General features: G+C 40.5%; 1 protein-coding gene across 1 annotated transcript in view; it reads right to left on the reverse strand.

Annotated features, from left to right (window-relative positions):
- The window catches only part of usp43a (ubiquitin specific peptidase 43a), a 110,306-nt gene that overhangs the window by 26,947 nt on the left and 66,452 nt on the right, over nt 1-16,907 (reverse strand). Inside the window, exons 7-11 of the mRNA XM_072383456.1 lie at nt 14,321-14,489; nt 11,319-11,430; nt 6,924-7,027; nt 3,795-3,872; nt 3,520-3,649 (exon numbers count right to left, since the gene is read on the reverse strand). Coding sequence (XP_072239557.1) covers nt 3,520-3,649; nt 3,795-3,872; nt 6,924-7,027; nt 11,319-11,430; nt 14,321-14,489 — 593 coding nt within the window. The remainder of the gene's footprint in view (nt 1-3,519; nt 3,650-3,794; nt 3,873-6,923; nt 7,028-11,318; nt 11,431-14,320; nt 14,490-16,907) is intronic.

Raw genomic sequence — 16,907 nt, forward strand, 5'->3', positions numbered from 1 at the left:
GCTCAGTAATGAGTAGATACACACACCTTACAACTTAGCGGATAAGCCTATTGGTTATTCTTAGCTATTATTTCCTGTTCATGTTAGTAATAAAATGACAAAATGTGTCCCCGGATAAACAAAGGACAGTCATCTTCTCCAGCCCACAGCCACACAGTTCACGTTTACATTCTGGCTGTCTTATTTGTCTCCATGGATGTCATTAGTGCGTTTTTCTTTGCTTGTGGGCTCTACTGGCCTGTATTTCAAGTTGAGAGTGGTCATGCTGCCTGTTGGCAAAGCTTTTAACTTTTAACTAGACTAAATGAAGCTTCAAATGATAGTCATTATCTTCCTCTGTACACAAACTTCAAGGCTTCCTTTATATCAGTGCCTGATCGTTATTGCCGTTGCCCTTCCTGTTAGTTCATGCTTTTGGTCTTCCTGCACCAGCAGCATTTTTGGTGTTGTTACTTAAACTAAATAAATAAATAAAATTAGGTCCTTTCAAAATGTCTCACACCTGCAAATCTGCATTTGCGTGACAATAAATTTCTATTCAATCAGAAGAAAAAGAGAGAAAAAAAATTATGCAAAAAGTGAGTAGGTCTGGGAGGTGTCAGGACATTCTAATGAAATTCTCAGACCCCTTGTAGCTATGACCTCGACTGCACTCGTTTATGTTTCCGTCCATCATTTCTCATAAGCACTTATTGCCATTTACAATCTGATGCAATATTGCAGGTTGACTCCTTCCTCTCGTCAACCCCCTGTAAATCATTCAATGAGCCTTTAGAATCTATTTTTAAAATTGGGAACTCATGTCTCGCTCTTCTCAAGTAAAGTAACTGCCTCACCTGAGACCTTGAGCAGAATGAATAAAGTACAGAGCATATAGAGCCTAAGCCTGGCACCTATGGGGACCTTTCATCTGGGATTTAAATAGGTCAGACTCAATTAAATGTGTACCCAGCAATTTCCTGGAGTCTTCTACACATATGGAACAATACAGTAGCCACCAAGAGTTTTCTCACAGTGGACAGGTTGTCACAGTGTCAATTAGTGACAATAATAATGGCAGCGTAGTACATAGCTAATTTGCATGATATTAAAGATGCTGCTTACCACAGCCATTTTTTCAACTTCAGCTGCTAAACGCTATTATAACATTTTATCACAACATCATTTTCTCATTATATCTTTAATAGTGCACAACTCAAATATGTTGGGAATGCTGTTTAAAATCTAAATAAAAACTGAAATTACAACAATTGTCATCTCAAGGCACTTAAATAATATAGTCCAATTCAAGCCAATTGGAATTCAATTCATGAATTTTTTTCATGAAACATTCCATTTCATGAAAAAAAAAAAAAAGACACCAGTAAACACCAGCTAAACTGGAATTTAATGGAAGAAACTTTGAAATGTGGCCTTGGCCAAAAAAAGAAAAAAAAAGTCAGTGGGATGTCTAGTCAAGTATCTGGTTCTAAAAAAAAAAATTGTGCATAAAGAGAGCACCTGAGAGAGAGAGTCTCTCAGAAGTAAACATGGGCAGAGCTTTAGAAAAAAAAAAAAAACAATTTCAGAACTTTGAACATTCCATCATCTACAGGACTTAATATCAAAAGATTCTGAGATTCAGGAGACATCTCTGGGCACTCCAACTCATCTGAATATCAGTATGGGATACCTGTGATCTCTGGGCCCTTTGTTACTTTGAAATCAGGCATAATTCTGTCATTGAGATCACTGCATGGGCTCAGGAACAGTTCCAGTTGGTCATTGTGAGCACAGTTCACCGTGTCATCAACATACACAGGTTATAGATGAGCGCATATGTTGGCAAGACAATGCTAAACTGCAAACTACCTCTATTACAATAGTAAAAATTTTTTAAATCAAAGTAAAAATTCCAAAAACTCCTCATATCAGGACAAGCCCAGATGAGGTGTCACATCTGCCCCACCCCTCCACTTAACTTAAACCTATGGCATAAGCAGTGGGGAAAATTTCACCCAAATTCAGATTTAGAGTAAAGCATCCATGCTTACTTAATATAAAGAAAAATAGGAGTGCCACAAAGAAAAGGTTGACAAACTACAAGATCATAAGTTTGAAGGCTGGCTCACTAGTCCTGAAAGCCTAAACATTATGTTAATCAGGTATAGCACCAAAAAGAGAGAGGTTGCAAGGTAGAGTTTGTAATTTGCAAGTAACAAAAAAAAAAGCCTGTAGGGAGGTCATAGATTGCTTGTAATTGAGCAAAAGCAGAACCAGACAAACCCCCTTCTGACCAATACCAAAGAAAAACAAAAAGAACATGTCTCGTCCATCAACTCGGGCTAACTCAGCCACTTTCTTGCCACTCGTGGATTATGGTGATGTTGTTTATATGAATGCCTCTGCTCACTCCCTACATCTACTGGATGCTGCATATCACGGATCTTTGAGATTCATAACTGGTTGTAAACCCCTTACACATCACTGCACTTTGTACTCTCTCACTGACTGGTCTTCACTTTCCATGCGCAGAAACACCCACTGGTATCTATTTATCTACAAATCCATCATTGGACTACTCCCCTCCTATTTGTCCACATACTTGACACGGAAACAGTCTGACCATAGCCTCCGGTCCTTGGATTACATCACATTTGCCATCCCCTCAGTCCGTACTGAACTTGGCAAAAAGGCGTTCTCCTATGCTGCGCCTGTAACATGGAACAGGCTCCAACAGAAGCTGAAGCTGTCCACTTTTATTTCACTAGAGGACTTCAAATTACTTGTAGGAAGGCTGGTGAGACAGTCAGTGGGGGTCTGCACATGTACTGTACTTAACTAGTTCCTTTTTTCTTTAATTTTATTATTATTAATTATCATATGTTCCTGTTTTGTTTTTGTCTCTTGTACGTTCAGTTAATCTGTAACTTTGTGTTTTGCTGCTGCCTACCTAAAACAGGTCTCTCTTGCAAATGAGACCCTGGGTCTCAACAAGATTTTACCTGTATAAATAAAGGTTAATAAAAAAAAAAAAGAAAGGATTTTGGTATACGAGAGAACAGACAGATGTTTCTCAGACACCCAGCACAGTATTTATCCGCCTTAAAATCTTGGGTAATGTTACATAGCATTAAGTCCATTTCAAGGTGACTGGCAGGTTTTTTAGCTTGCTCCCATGAGATTGTTATGGGTTTGTCTGTTCCTGCATACATGCCTTTCAGCAAATGAACCCTGAAAATGAATTTTTCTGTCATTATTGCCTCCAACAACAATAGTTGTTTAATTCGTGCAACATTTAAATAAATATTACGAGCAGCTCTTAAGGTTACCATGAATGGAAAAATATACATATATATAAATAAATCTTTTTATAATGCACAATAAAGAGATGAAAATTGTAAACAACCAATTGAGAATCAGTGAGTCACAAGGCAAACTAATTGTATAAAAGTCTAGCTCTAATTGTAATTCTAATGGCACTGGCTCCATGAGACCCCCTTTTTTCCTCTGATCCAACCCTGTTGCCTTCCGTCTCACCTGTTCTTCTTTGGTATATAGCTGGAAGCACTCGTCCAAGGTGCAGCTGTGCTGCTGAAGGTGCTGTTGCTGCTGGTTCCTCACACTCTCTGCATCCTTCACCACCTCCTCCTGGATGCTGCCAAACAAACTGAACCAAGCACAATGTGTATGGTTCTCATTCAGGTGCAAATCAAATTTTGTTTACACTGTTCAAATCAGAGCATGTTTGTGTCACCTGATGACTTCAGACTGGGACAAACTCTACTGGGAGAACAAGTGGGCACCATACTCACCATTCTTTAGAGCTGTGTTCCCACTCGATAACAAGTTTCACATGGGGAGGTCCCCCCGGGCCACAGAAATTCAACGCTCTATGATACAAGGAAGAGAAGAACCTTAATATTACTTTACAGATTCACACACTGTCATGTTGTCACAGCTGACTCAAAAACCCAAAACCAGAAAAGACAGCTGGAATTAGTTTTGCAGCACCTAATAGAGTTAGTCTGGTGACAATGAGCTTTGGATTGTGTGTGCGCGCTTCTATTTCATTCTACAATGACACACACACACACTGGCAGCAGGAATATCCAGACTGACGCTGTCCACTAATGAGATCTGGTCAAAGCACATATCTGCATGCAAACAGGAGAATACCCAATGCGATGAGGTTTCTCAGAGAGGGGGGTGTTGGCAGATTTATATCCTTGATGAGGAGAAATTTTAGATGCATTATATTCTCCTGTGTAAACACACATTACTCCCTACCTTCTAGTTCCTGCTCAGACAATGTCAGTTAAGTGCACTGTCACTGAGGGTTTTATTACCTGTGTAACGTTAAAACCTTAGATACAACTTATTGCTGTTGAGAAACTTTGAAAGACAGTTACAGCTAATATTTACATTTGTTGGTCCCTCTTTACTCTGTACGCAGTCTCCGTCTGTACAAATATTGTGACAGCTGGGTATAGAGGAACAGGAGTCATGTTCATGCTGCCATATCTAGGTGGAATAGATAATGCTGCATTCCCAATATGCCTGCTGTGTCACTGTCAGCGAACAAGGCCTGTGTTTTTTGTTGGTGATCTCCACAATGATCAAAGCAAGAAATGGTTTAAATTTCCTTCTTTTTGCATTTTGCTCCTTCCCTACGTCTTAAATTGAGTGTCCTGGTTTGGAGATGGCAGCGTGCTTTGTCCTTTGGAAAAACTTTATTCATTGTTATCAGCTGAAGTGATTAGTTGGATTTTTTTCTCCTCTTCATATCATCTGGATTTGGGGTCTTAGTCCAGTTATTACTTGCACTTTGGAAAGCTCAATCAGATGCTCCCACCCTACAGCGTGGTTGCTGGTCTTAACAGATGTTAAAAAAAGAGAACAAGATCGCGAATACAAGCGGCCGAAATGGGTTTCCTCTGCAGGGTGTCTGGGCTCTCCCTTAGAGATAGGGTGAGAAGCTCAGTCAGGGAGGGGCTCGGAGTAGAACCGCTGCTCCTCCGCATTGAGAGGAGTCAGATGAGGTGGCTCGGGCATCTGGTTAGGATGCCCCCTGGGCGCCTCCCTGGGGAGGTGTTCCGGGCACGTCCCACTGGGAGGAGACCCCGGGGGAGACCCAGGACACGTTGGAGAGACTATGTCTTTCGGCTGGCCTGGGAACGCCTCGGGGTCCCCCCGGAAGAGCTGGAGGAAGTGGCCGGGGACAGAGACGTCTGGGTTTCTCTGCTCCAGCTGCTGCCCCCGCGACCCGACCCCCGGATAAGCGGCAGATGATGGATGGATGGATGGATGGATGTATAGTATTAAAATAAGTGTGGAAGCATGTTTCAAAGGTCTATTTTTTAACAGCTAAAAGATCAGTAGAAAATTTCAAGATGGTCAAAAAGGAGAGGAAGACTAGGGCTACTGCAACAAGATACAGTGAGGTGGGGGTGGTGAAAAAGGAGGAGAAAAAGGAAAGAAGGATTTTGCTTGTCCCTTGAAGTAATGATTCACTGTTCCCTCTATAGGTCACCACTCCATTTAACAAGACAAGTCTTATAGGCTTTTACTTAGCATGGCTGAATATATCTCGTACATTGCACTTCATAGGGAACAAGTTTCACTAACTCTTCAAAGCGAGTACAGAGCATAGCCACTAGGTGTCAGGCTTACGTAGCAACACAAATCAAGGACCTCGATGATATCAATATGGCAACATATGTCAAAGGACTACGACAAACACTGAAGTTTGATAAATAATTTATGTTACTCCCTCAAACTTCCACTTTTTGTTGTTTTATTTGTCTGCGAAACATATTAAGGCTCACAGTTTATCTTGTGATCCATTTGTTTATCTCTATTAAAATGCAGCCCAGAGCAGTTGTTGGAGAGCTGCAAACCAAAATGACGTGCACCTCTTGTGTATAATAAAGGGACTTGTCAAATAAAAGCACTACCAGCCACAAACAAAGATAGTAAAGACCTGTTGGGTTGGTTTCAGGGTTTCCAACAAAGGACAAGCCTGTATGGAATTTGCCAGGTACCCTTTTGTGAATCCTAAAGTGGGACATCCAGCGCTCCTTGATCTTACCTTAAAAAACAAACAAGTCATAATCCGCGACTAAGGAACATAAAATGTATCACAGCTGACATTCTGAACTCAAAACAAAAAGGGATCTGTCCTAAATGATTGAGCTCTTCCAGCTACACTCCAATTTCAGTTGTGTGATGTCATCCTTCTGTTGCTCAGGAAGGACTTTCATGTTGAATTTTGCCTTTTAAAAAGTCCAAGAGCACAAATGCTGTAAATCAGAAGAATTTCATGTAGGCACTGATCTGTAACAGGCACACAGATTCAGATGCTGATGCGAAAGCATCAAACACAGGCTTATTGAGACAAAGAAACGCACATGAAATATACTGTCTGGTCTGAAGGACTAGGACGGTATATTTTGGAGGTCCTGACCCTCACCTCAGCTCTGGAGAGCAATATCAGTGAGCTCCTCTGCTGGACGATAACTTCATGATTCTTTTAAATCACACAGGCTTTATTTTCACACTGTCAAACAGAGCAGTCGTTCCCTCTCTTTTCATCCGTTACGTGCCTGCTGATTTCTGAAAAGACTTGCTGCTACAACACCTGTTCACCAAGGTTAAATTTGAATCAATGTCATTTCTATTGCTGCTTTCAGTTGTTTATACCATTTTTGTACATTTATGGCAGTTTGTTGCTCTTTTCACCTGAAGTTTATCATTTAAGTGACATCTTTTTCTATACCGATAGGATTTATTTCAACATCACTGCCAAACAATGTACATACCAGTTATTCAGTGTGGGCGTCTGTCAAAGATGAACTTTCTACTGCATATGTGATAAAATGTCTTTCTTACTACAGAGCTGCATGTATGTGTTTTATTGGTGTGAGTGCACGTGTGAGGCCCACCTTTCAACTGCTGGGTGGTACAGTGGCCTGCTGTCCTTTGGGGTCAGGTAGCTACAGGCTGCCGATCCTCCCACCACTCTGATCTTAAACAGGGGACCAGCATTCTGCAGGGGGACATACACACGTCAACATTCTTGTGTCCTTAAATGCTGCCGTCACTTCTCAAAGCAGCTTGTGCAGTTAAGGGTGAGTACAACCTTTACATGACATTTAACTATGTCATGAAAAATGAGGCCAGTTGCTGGACCTTTTTAAAAGAGTGAATGTTGTACCACTCCTGTTGTATTTTAGCATTTTATAATGTGCCAAATGTTTGAAGTTGGTGAGAGGTCCGAACTGCAGGCAGGTCAGCACTCGGCCTCTTCCACTATGAATGCTGTTGTAATAGATGCAGTATGTAGTTTAGCATCGTCTGGAAGAAGTGTGATTTTCAAAAAGAATTTCAAACTTTGATCCATCTGACCACAGAACAGCTTTTCCCTCAGTCCAATTTAAATGAGCTTTGGCCCACAGAAGACAGTCGTGTATCTGGGTGGTGTTCATATATGGCTTCTGTTTAACTGTGCTCACAGAGGGCAAATCCTGGAAGCGTTCCTGAGCCCACACACTCATTTCCATGCTCATTTTAATGCTCAACGGGCCAAAGTTCACAGGCGTCCAATATCGACTTTTATTGATGTTTCCTGTGCACAGAGGTTTCCAGATGTTCTGAGCGTTTAGACGGTATTAAGTGCTGCTGATAAAGGAATATTCAACCATAATTTCATGTTGAGGAACATTGTTCTGAAATCGGTCCATTATTTGTTGATTATTCGCAGTTTTTTTGCCTATTTTTAAACCTCTGTCTATTTTCCATTCTGACAGTCTCTGCTCCTCTGAGGTGCTCTTTTTCATGTCATTTACCCGTTGCTAATTACCTCAATTAGGTGCATCATGTTCCTTCAGCTGTTAATGTTAAGTTCCACTTCCTGTTCCAGCCTATTGTGGCCCTGTCCAAATCTTTTTGAGACGTGCTGCTGCCATCAAACTAATATTTTTTTTTAAATGTCTTACTTTCGGTGTTTAAAATGTTTTATTGTAATAAAACTTTAGTTTATGAGATTTGCATTTCATTGCACTTTGTTCATATTTACATTTTACACATGGACAACTTTTTTTTTTTCTTTTTCAAATTGGGGTTGTATAACAGGCCATTTTCTGGAGCTGAAAATATACAGACCTTCTCTAAAAGAATCACACACACAGTCACTCCTTGTTAATTAAACATACTGGAGCTGTTTAGCAATAAAGTAGACACTGAATGCCTACCTTACATGTGCCTTTCCACGGTTAGACCTTCCAGAACAAGGTTCATTTTGATAATTTAGAATCAATCATTCATGTGCAAAAACCAAATGATCATGTTACATATATCCAAAATCGTACAAGGAGGGATAATAAGTAAGAGCTCGGCTGACAGTAAATTCTAATACAGAAACCAGAGTCAGCATTTGGCGGAACACAACTGTTAACCTGTAACACTTTGACCATTCTGACTATTTAGGCCACTGACATTCAACTGCCGGAAGATGTGTGGCCGATGAAAATCAATACAAAAATAAATACTGAAACCATATAATTTCCATGCTCAGTAATTTGTTCAAGCAGTTAAAACTTTGAGCAACACAGAAAGGCAACGACATATGTGTCCAAAGTGGGAAAAAAATAAACAGGTTCAACCTTATAATAATAAAAAGTCTGACTGTTGCTTCGTCTCTGGAGTGAATAAGAAGATAAAATAAGTTGAAACCAGATTTTCCTTGTACCCGTGTTTTTTCACTCTGACCATGAAAAAGAAGATGAATGCAGACGTAAAGGTACAGTTTGATTTATCTACACAGAAAAGAAATGTCATTCTTCTTTTTTTTCGTTGTCATTTGGTTGTCTGGGCTTGGTACAATCATGACTAGATTTTTTCTTTGGGACATTGTAAAATAAGGAAGAATTCTGCCTTGAAGAATTCAATTATTCATGTGATTTTCTTTCTTTCTTTTTTTTATTTATTTATTTATTTTTTTAAGAAAACTGTCCGCGACGTTTGAAATGACGTCATAACCTTAGAACTTTTTCTTTGTAATGCATCATAAAGAGGTTATTTATAAGAATAATAATCAGAAACAGTAATTACATGTCAGCAAAGTGAGCATTTTAGATGATATAGTGCGCCAATTCTGCTTGGTTAGATAAAAACCATGTCGAAATGCAGAGAAACATCACGTAGAGTGTGCTCTGTGTGCTAAAAATGCTAAATAAAGCAGAATTAAGCTCACAGCGGGTCAACTGCAATCCAGCGGGCAGCGAAATAATTTAGCACAAGTTTGAGAAGTCAAAATATGTCCATGAGGTGAAAAACCAAGTAACGTATAAACCCTACGGTTCTTTAACGTGGGTTGAAAGTATCTACGGGCTATTACAAATGCCTAAAAGAAACCTCACTATAAGTGAAAGGAATAAATTTACGGAAGAATTCCATTTATCCTGTTGCAAAGACTAAGGGTGTGATTTATAAGCAAAGTTATGGAGAGTGGAGAGCAACATGAGGTTGCTAGTTTGCTTAGGGTGTGTGGCCTGCAACATTATTTGAGAATAAAAACTGTGGTTGGGGATAAAGAGAGAGACATTTGTTGGTTAATAGGAGCCCGAAGTGGCTAATTAAACAGGCATACCCTCTCGTTGTGGTTTTATGGGCTTGAATGAGCGTACACATCGAGAGCAGCCACTTGTCGCTGATGAGTAGTAGAATGGGGGGGGCTTGGTGGAGATTTTGAATGAACTGATGAGTTAAGCATCCAATTTCCCCCTCAGCTTGAAAGCGCCACCATCAATGATTTTCTACTGCTACCCTCCATGCAAAAGGAATCATTAAAAAAGTAAAAATGGTCTCATCAGAAGGCCTCACTGTTAGCTGTAAAAAAATAGGATTCATAAGAGGAAGTTGTTTTTTAATACGGCGCAAAATCAAACACTTTTTTGCACAATTTTTCTGCTCATTAATTGCCAAGCGATTTTTTTTTTTTTTTAATCTTCTGTTGAAGGTAACCGGAACCCCTCAAAAATCTCTCCTGGGTCCCAACCCTGCTCTATGGACACTAACTGCACGCTGATAAGATCTCATTATGTTTAGGTCAAAGGCAACATGTTTTAAAATACACTTCCGTACCACCATTTAGCAAACATGATACATTTTTTATCGAAATTTGTTATCGAAAGTCAAATGTTTTTCCATCTTTTCAGATTCTGAGCTGCGCCTCACCAAACAAACCTGTATGTGGCACCGTGACAACATCTGATGATAAAGCAGGAACCAAAGGAATGAAGCAAAGGAAAAAAACTAATAAATAAATAAAAAGAGAGGTGGATTTTTAAAAGACCTCTAGGTGGCACCATAACACTGAAAGTAAAGGTAAGGGAAAAGGCCCATTCGGTGAACTGAAGTTCTCACACCTGCTGCTTGTCTAAAGACCTGAAAACACATAGGCTGAATGAGAAAAAGAATGAGCTGTTGAAAATGACATTTTACTTACCAAAAGCTTCCAAAGCACCCATTTTCCAGGTCTTTCATTTTTCAGCGGAGCAGTTTTTCATAGTTTGATTTTCATAGACATTAAACTGAAACCAAGCAGCCTTGAGATAAAGCTGATCTTCTCTGCATAAAATATATAAGCAAATCAACCAAAGGGCCCTGCTGATTGCTTTTTACCATGAAGAAAAGAAAGATCAGAGCAAAGAAACATTCAACCACTTTAAAAGGTGGCCAGACGGGTTTGAGGCTCTAACTATGAAACTCAGATAGCGATCAGTAAACAACAGACTGATACTCCTCTTTCTTCTAGTCTTTGCTGCCGGATAAGGCTGCCTCAAATATTGTCTGTCACCATTGTGTTGCCCATGGCAACAGTGTGTGTAAATGTGCATGGGTGCCTATATGCGGCTGTGTACTCAGGAGTGACGAGCAGTGGTTAAGAGCTTACAATATACAGATCACTTGAATTCACTTTGAGTAACAGATGAAGCTGAGGAAGGTAGGGGAGAATTTTAACATGCAAGACTGACATCATAAAACAAGCACATCAGAGGCAGAGCAGGCACTGTATAAATACTAACTAAGGAATAACAGGAGTTCTCTGTGCACTAAGAAGTAATGACATAAATGATCCATTTAGAAATTATCCAAACAAAGATTTTTCTTGTTTTTTTTTTTCACAACAATCCTCTGCTTTGCACAGCTATTTTAATCTTCTCCGTCCAAGTCCACTGTCAGAGGCCTCAGAGTCCAAACGCCCCTGCGCTGTAAAGGTCGAGGACACAGAACAGAGTGGGTGACATGTTATTGGTTAGTGAGGGTGCTGGAAATACCTGAGCCTGAGATTCATTCTGCATTAGATAATAGAGCTTGCTGAGGATGCTCTGATGCAACTGGTCCCAGGAGATATTCCTGTCTTCAAGCATGAGAAAAGGAGGCCCAAATCTGAGGGGAGAGGACAGTATTTTGGTCTGTAACACTAAATAAAAACTATAAAATAGAATTCAACTTTGACAAGTTTGGTTAGAAAAATAATAGAAAAAAAGACAACTCAAAAATGCTCTTTTTTAAAACAAACCTCATTCTTAAAACAGTACATATTCTAAGATACAATCAAAGCTTAAACCTGAAAGTTAAATCACTGATCCATTTCAAATACGATCAACTTCAAATTTTAGCAAAACTTGATATCACTGACTTGCTCAAAAAGACTGAGAAAGGCAGAAAACAAAATTAGCAAAGTTTATCAATTATTTATGAAACACAGTTCTGGAAGACTCAAAATAAAGCAGAGCATTTGGCGGCAGGTGAGGGTGTCAGGATTGGGTATAAAAGGAGCATCCATCAAAGATGTTCCAAGCGAAGATGGGTTGTGGCTCACTAATGATCAAAAAAGAAAACATTTCTGAATATAAAACTGGAAAACACTTTCTTACACTCCCTGAATCTTTTCAGAATATTTTGCTTTGTAGGTGCTGGAAGACCAGAGTGTGTAAAGGCCAAGGAAGGAAAGCCATGTTGGATGTGCGGGATCTTTGATCTTTGATCGGCATCTTATGCAAACTATCATGGCATCATCATCAGTATAGTCGCACAAGCTCAGGAGTACCTCCGAAAACCCTTTTCATAACCTGAAGCTGTATTATCCAAAGAGGAAGCCATATGTAAACTCTATGCAGAAACGCTGCAGAGTTCTCTCAAAATGAGCTCATCTCAGATGGACAGAAACAGAGTGGACACATGGCGTGAGCTCAAATGAGGCTGCATTTAAGCTGCTTTTTTTTGGAAAATAAGTCGTTTTTCCCTGTCAAAGATGAGCAAGACCATCTGGGGCTGTTATAAGGGAAGGGTGCAAAGACCCAGCATCTGTGATGGTGTTGGGGTGTATCTGCATCTATGGCATGAATGACTTGAATGTGTGAAGGTAAAATTGATACAGACAAATGTACTGGGATTTGGCAGAGACGCGCTTCCATCAAGGCAACGTCTTTTCCCAGCAGGCTTGTGGTTATTTCAGCTGAAAAACGGCAGAGCTCATGCTGCACGAGTCTCAGAGTGTGTATGTTTGGCTGCTGAAAACGTATGGAGCATCATGAGGAGGAGAATCAGACGATGACAACCGCCGGACTGTCAGAGCAAGAATCAACACAAATTACTCCAATTTACTTCAGTTCCCAACTGATGAAAAAGCCTAATTGAAAGAAAGATGTCTGTCTTCTATGTCATCGGGTTGGTTTAGTGTGTTTGGTTGTTAAGCGTTCTGCAGCCTGATCCTCTGACAGGATTCAGCACCTGAGCAGACACGCAGCATTTCTGATGGTGTGATTACTGAGGAAAAACTGTATTTTCACTTTACTAGTTCTCAATGGACTTCTCAGACTATGGACCAAATTCTTTAGTGTAATTGGTCAATATTTGAAGTTGGACAACTTAATGAGCTGAGAGTTTGTTCGTTTTTTTTTGGTTCGTTTGTTTCGTTGTGCGATGAAGGAACGGGTCAAACGGCCGAAGTCGCTGCAGCATGCATTGTCTGCAAATTCACTGACAGCATTTTGTTCAGTAAATAAAAAAAAATTAAAAAGATGGGTACATCAGCTATCGTGCTATCCTTTTCCCGAGATCATCTTCTGCAGATAAATAGCTCCATAGACAGTGATATTAACTAAAGTAATACAAGTGAGTCCTGAAGCTTGTGAAGTGATGACGTTTCAAATGTCAGATCGTGACATTATCCAGCCTTTAGAAACGTCTGCAATCTGTTCCTGTCCAACCACCATCCACACATGGAAGTGTGTGCGAGTGCGAATACTGTGTTCACGCTTGAACACTTGGAAGTGACACTACAATATCAAGTCCCAAAGGGCACGCGATGACTGAGACCGGATCGTAGAGGAGACAAATAAATCTGTCTGCCCTTCTGTCGGTAGTAACTTTCCTTTGGTGTCAAACAATTACTGTGAGACTGCCGCCGAGACCCTGACCAGCTGCCGTCACGGACAAAGCTGAGTCAAGACCACCAGAATAACACTGCGTTTCTAAAAGTCGATATTTTTTTCATCATTAGTTTGCGAACAATGCGACAACTTCGTTTTATGACAATTAAATGGCGACAGCGGGACACCCAATAAGGCTCTGCAGGGATGAGCAACGCCATGAATATTCCTAAAAATAAAGAAAGAAAAAAACTAAAAACCAAGCAGGAACTGACAGATATGTTGCCACAACAGTTAAAACCAGTTCTTAGAATTTAGATTTAAAAAAGATAAATAGAATAATTCATCATCAACATAATCATCGTGGAAGATGTCATCATTCTGGCACCTGTGGAATGTTTTGTCCCTAAACAGCTCGACACAGTTTCCACTGCGGTGCTCAGACATGTTCTGCTGGCTGAGCAACATAACAATGCAGCTTCTCTTTGTCAGAGTAACATGGCAACCAAGAAAAGCTCATTTTGGAAGGTTAAGGGCTGTAATTTGACCACATTGCTCAACATGATCCAAGGTTTCAGAGCTTCAACAAGCCCAATAAAACCAACCTGTCTGGGAGAATTTGTACTCATGGTGTATAAACTGGTCAAAGTGAATCTATAGTTAGGTGTTGATACTAAGATAGCATTAAAGGATGGGGGGGTACAAGTATCATATCTAAGGTTGCAGACGCAGAGCATTAAAGGCAAGCTGTGTCTGAAAATGCACTCAAACAGGCTCTAAATAAAGACCTTGAAGTTAAAGTCTCTCTGCTACTGCAAACTCTCTTAAGTCCCAAGATGCTTCAGTCAACAAGATGCAAACGGAACCCATGCTAAATCTAACATTCCACACCCAAAGCTCACCTGGCAGCTTTCTGGCCAGATCCCGCTGTGTTGCACATGAGGAGGAGGACTCTCGTGGAGCTGCTCTGATTCAGGTACTCGGAGGAGAGGCGGCCAGACGGAGGTAACCTCTGAACGTCAGGCCCAGCAGTGGAGGTGTAGGGAGAGGAGGGGAGGCTGTGGTGATACCCTGAGCGGAGCAGAAGCAGCAGGGAGAGACATTTCATGAACGCTGACATTCAGACTGATGCAGTGCGTTAAAGGGTTTTACAACAATTATCAAAATGTTTCCGCTTGCCAACATGATGTTAACAGGTTTTGTGAGGAAAATACCTGCAAAGCCACTCTTTTAATGAATTGAGTGCAGTTTTTCTTTTTCATTGCAGACTAAGATTGCGAGTTGTATTTGATATAAGCAGTTAAGACGCATGAACTTCAGATTTATCCAACCTTCTATTGCAAACTGCAGCTTTGGACAGAACAGAACAGAGCAGGTGAATTAAAAAAAAAAAGTAAAATGTAAATATAAAAACTGCTGTAATCTATCCAAAAAGATCCCTTTCTTCCACCAGCCCGTCTATAAAAGCGTTGATCATTCTAAAAAATAAGTGTGTCGGGCTGATAAGTTGGACTGAAATGGACCACAGTTATGAAGCAGCTTTGGGGGCCACAGTGAAGAATGGCTACGAAATACTGACCTCTATGGTGACATGTTTACACAGTGATATGGAAAACATTTATAGAAAAATGCCCACTATGGTAAAGTTGCCCTTTGATTCTCCCGAGAGGCTGTAAAACAAAAAAAAGGGAATCTGCTACAACACAAGAAAAACTTGCCGCTGTGATTAATAATGGGTAATAGCTGGAGGGGCTACAGAAGGCACAACCCCTCGTCTCCAAGGAAACACAAACTTTGACATTATCAGAGGATTTAATTAAGCGCTGCTTGTTTGATCCCCAACATGCAATTAATCACTGCCAACTTCCAACATCTTTCCCTCTCCCTTTTTTTCCTTACACACTCACACAAAAGAAACCTGAACGCACGGATGAAAGCGAGCATGAATAGATGTAGAGCTTAAATGCAATGCCTCCACAAAAGCAAGCACACAGACTATTAAGGAACTCACACGAAAGGCCTGCGTGAAAGAAATCCTTCTTGCAAACAAAAATTCTCACTGAATTGGAATTCCAGGAAGCGAGCACATTTGGATTGGAAATGATATCTACGAAGAACCAAAATGCTGAGCAGGTTTGACCAAACTGCTACTAAATTGCAAAGAATAATCTGTCACTGTGAGGATTCAGTTCGGATCACTGTGCAGAACACTGTTGGACTGTGGTTCTGTACATCTCAGAGAGCTGTACAAAAATCTAATCACCAGGTGCTCTGAGCACTTCAAGGTCTGATTGAGTTCCAGTCTCAAACAAGACTTCCAGTAGGACGGCGAGACATACAGTTCGGAGCAAAAGTCTTCAGCCTTCCCTCGTTTCTTTAAATCTTGCCAGGATAACTGGAAATATATAGAGAATATAAGACAAAAGCAGTTCGCAGTTCTAACAAACTGAAAAGTTAATATTTAATATGAGCACCTTCATTCTTCAACACAGCCTGAACCCTCTTCGACAAGCTTTCTGTCATTCCTTCAAGTAGTCTTCAGGAATAGTTCTCTTCAGGAATAGTTCTGGATGTTGGCTGCCTTTTGTTCCGTTCTATTACGATGATCCCACACTGCTTCAATAATGTTGAGGTCTAAGCTCTTGGGAGCGATACTGTCCAATCATGTTTTTCTATCCAGGTTTGGTTTTACTGCATTGGTCGTATGTTTGGGATCACCACCAAGCTGAAAAATTATGTTGTTGCCAATCAAGCACTTTCCAGATGACATTGCATGGGGAAAAAAAAAAAAATCTAACTGTCCATTTTTTTTTTACGTGTAGTTGTAGATGCATACTGATGATAATTTGGATAAAATTTCCAATTTTTGTTCCATCCCTCCATAAGACCCATTGCCACTGATTTCTAGTCCACTTCTTGTGCCATTTGGCATAGCTCAGCCTTTTCTCCCCATTTCCCTTCCTTAAGAATGGCTTCTTGACAGCCACCCTTCCATGGAGACCATTTCTGATGAGGCTTGGGCCAACAGCAGAAGGATCAGCTGAAGGTCCAAATGCATCTCTCAAGAAAAACTCAGCAAGGCCTCCAGAAAGCCTGTAGAACTATTGGTACACAGACCTCTTTCAAAGGTTACATGAAGGTCTGGCTCCATAGAAGTAAAATATAAAACAAAGCTGTATAATTACTGCACTTATGAACTGAGACAGTGCTTCATTGTAAGCATCACAAACCAATACTGTTTGGATCCGTGGATGTAGTAAACAGCAGAAAAAGCAAAACCTCTTCAGATGGGAATGCTGTTTATTTAGTCAACCCACGTTTTCTTTACATTTGGTACTTTAACTAGTCATTTTGAAACCAGAAAGTGACATGTAGTGCATGACAAGCAGCATCACTTCACCCACAGGTCCCCAATGTGCCTGGAGAACCTCCTGCCAGACCTTCAATCTCACACCACCTACTGCCCTCAGTGAGACGGACAGATGAGAA

The sequence above is a fragment of the Leuresthes tenuis genome, unplaced genomic scaffold (genome assembly GCF_036924035.1).
Source record: "Leuresthes tenuis unplaced genomic scaffold, fLeuTen1.0.hap1 SCAF_4, whole genome shotgun sequence".
NCBI classification, from domain to species: domain Eukaryota; kingdom Metazoa; phylum Chordata; class Actinopteri; order Atheriniformes; family Atherinopsidae; genus Leuresthes; species Leuresthes tenuis.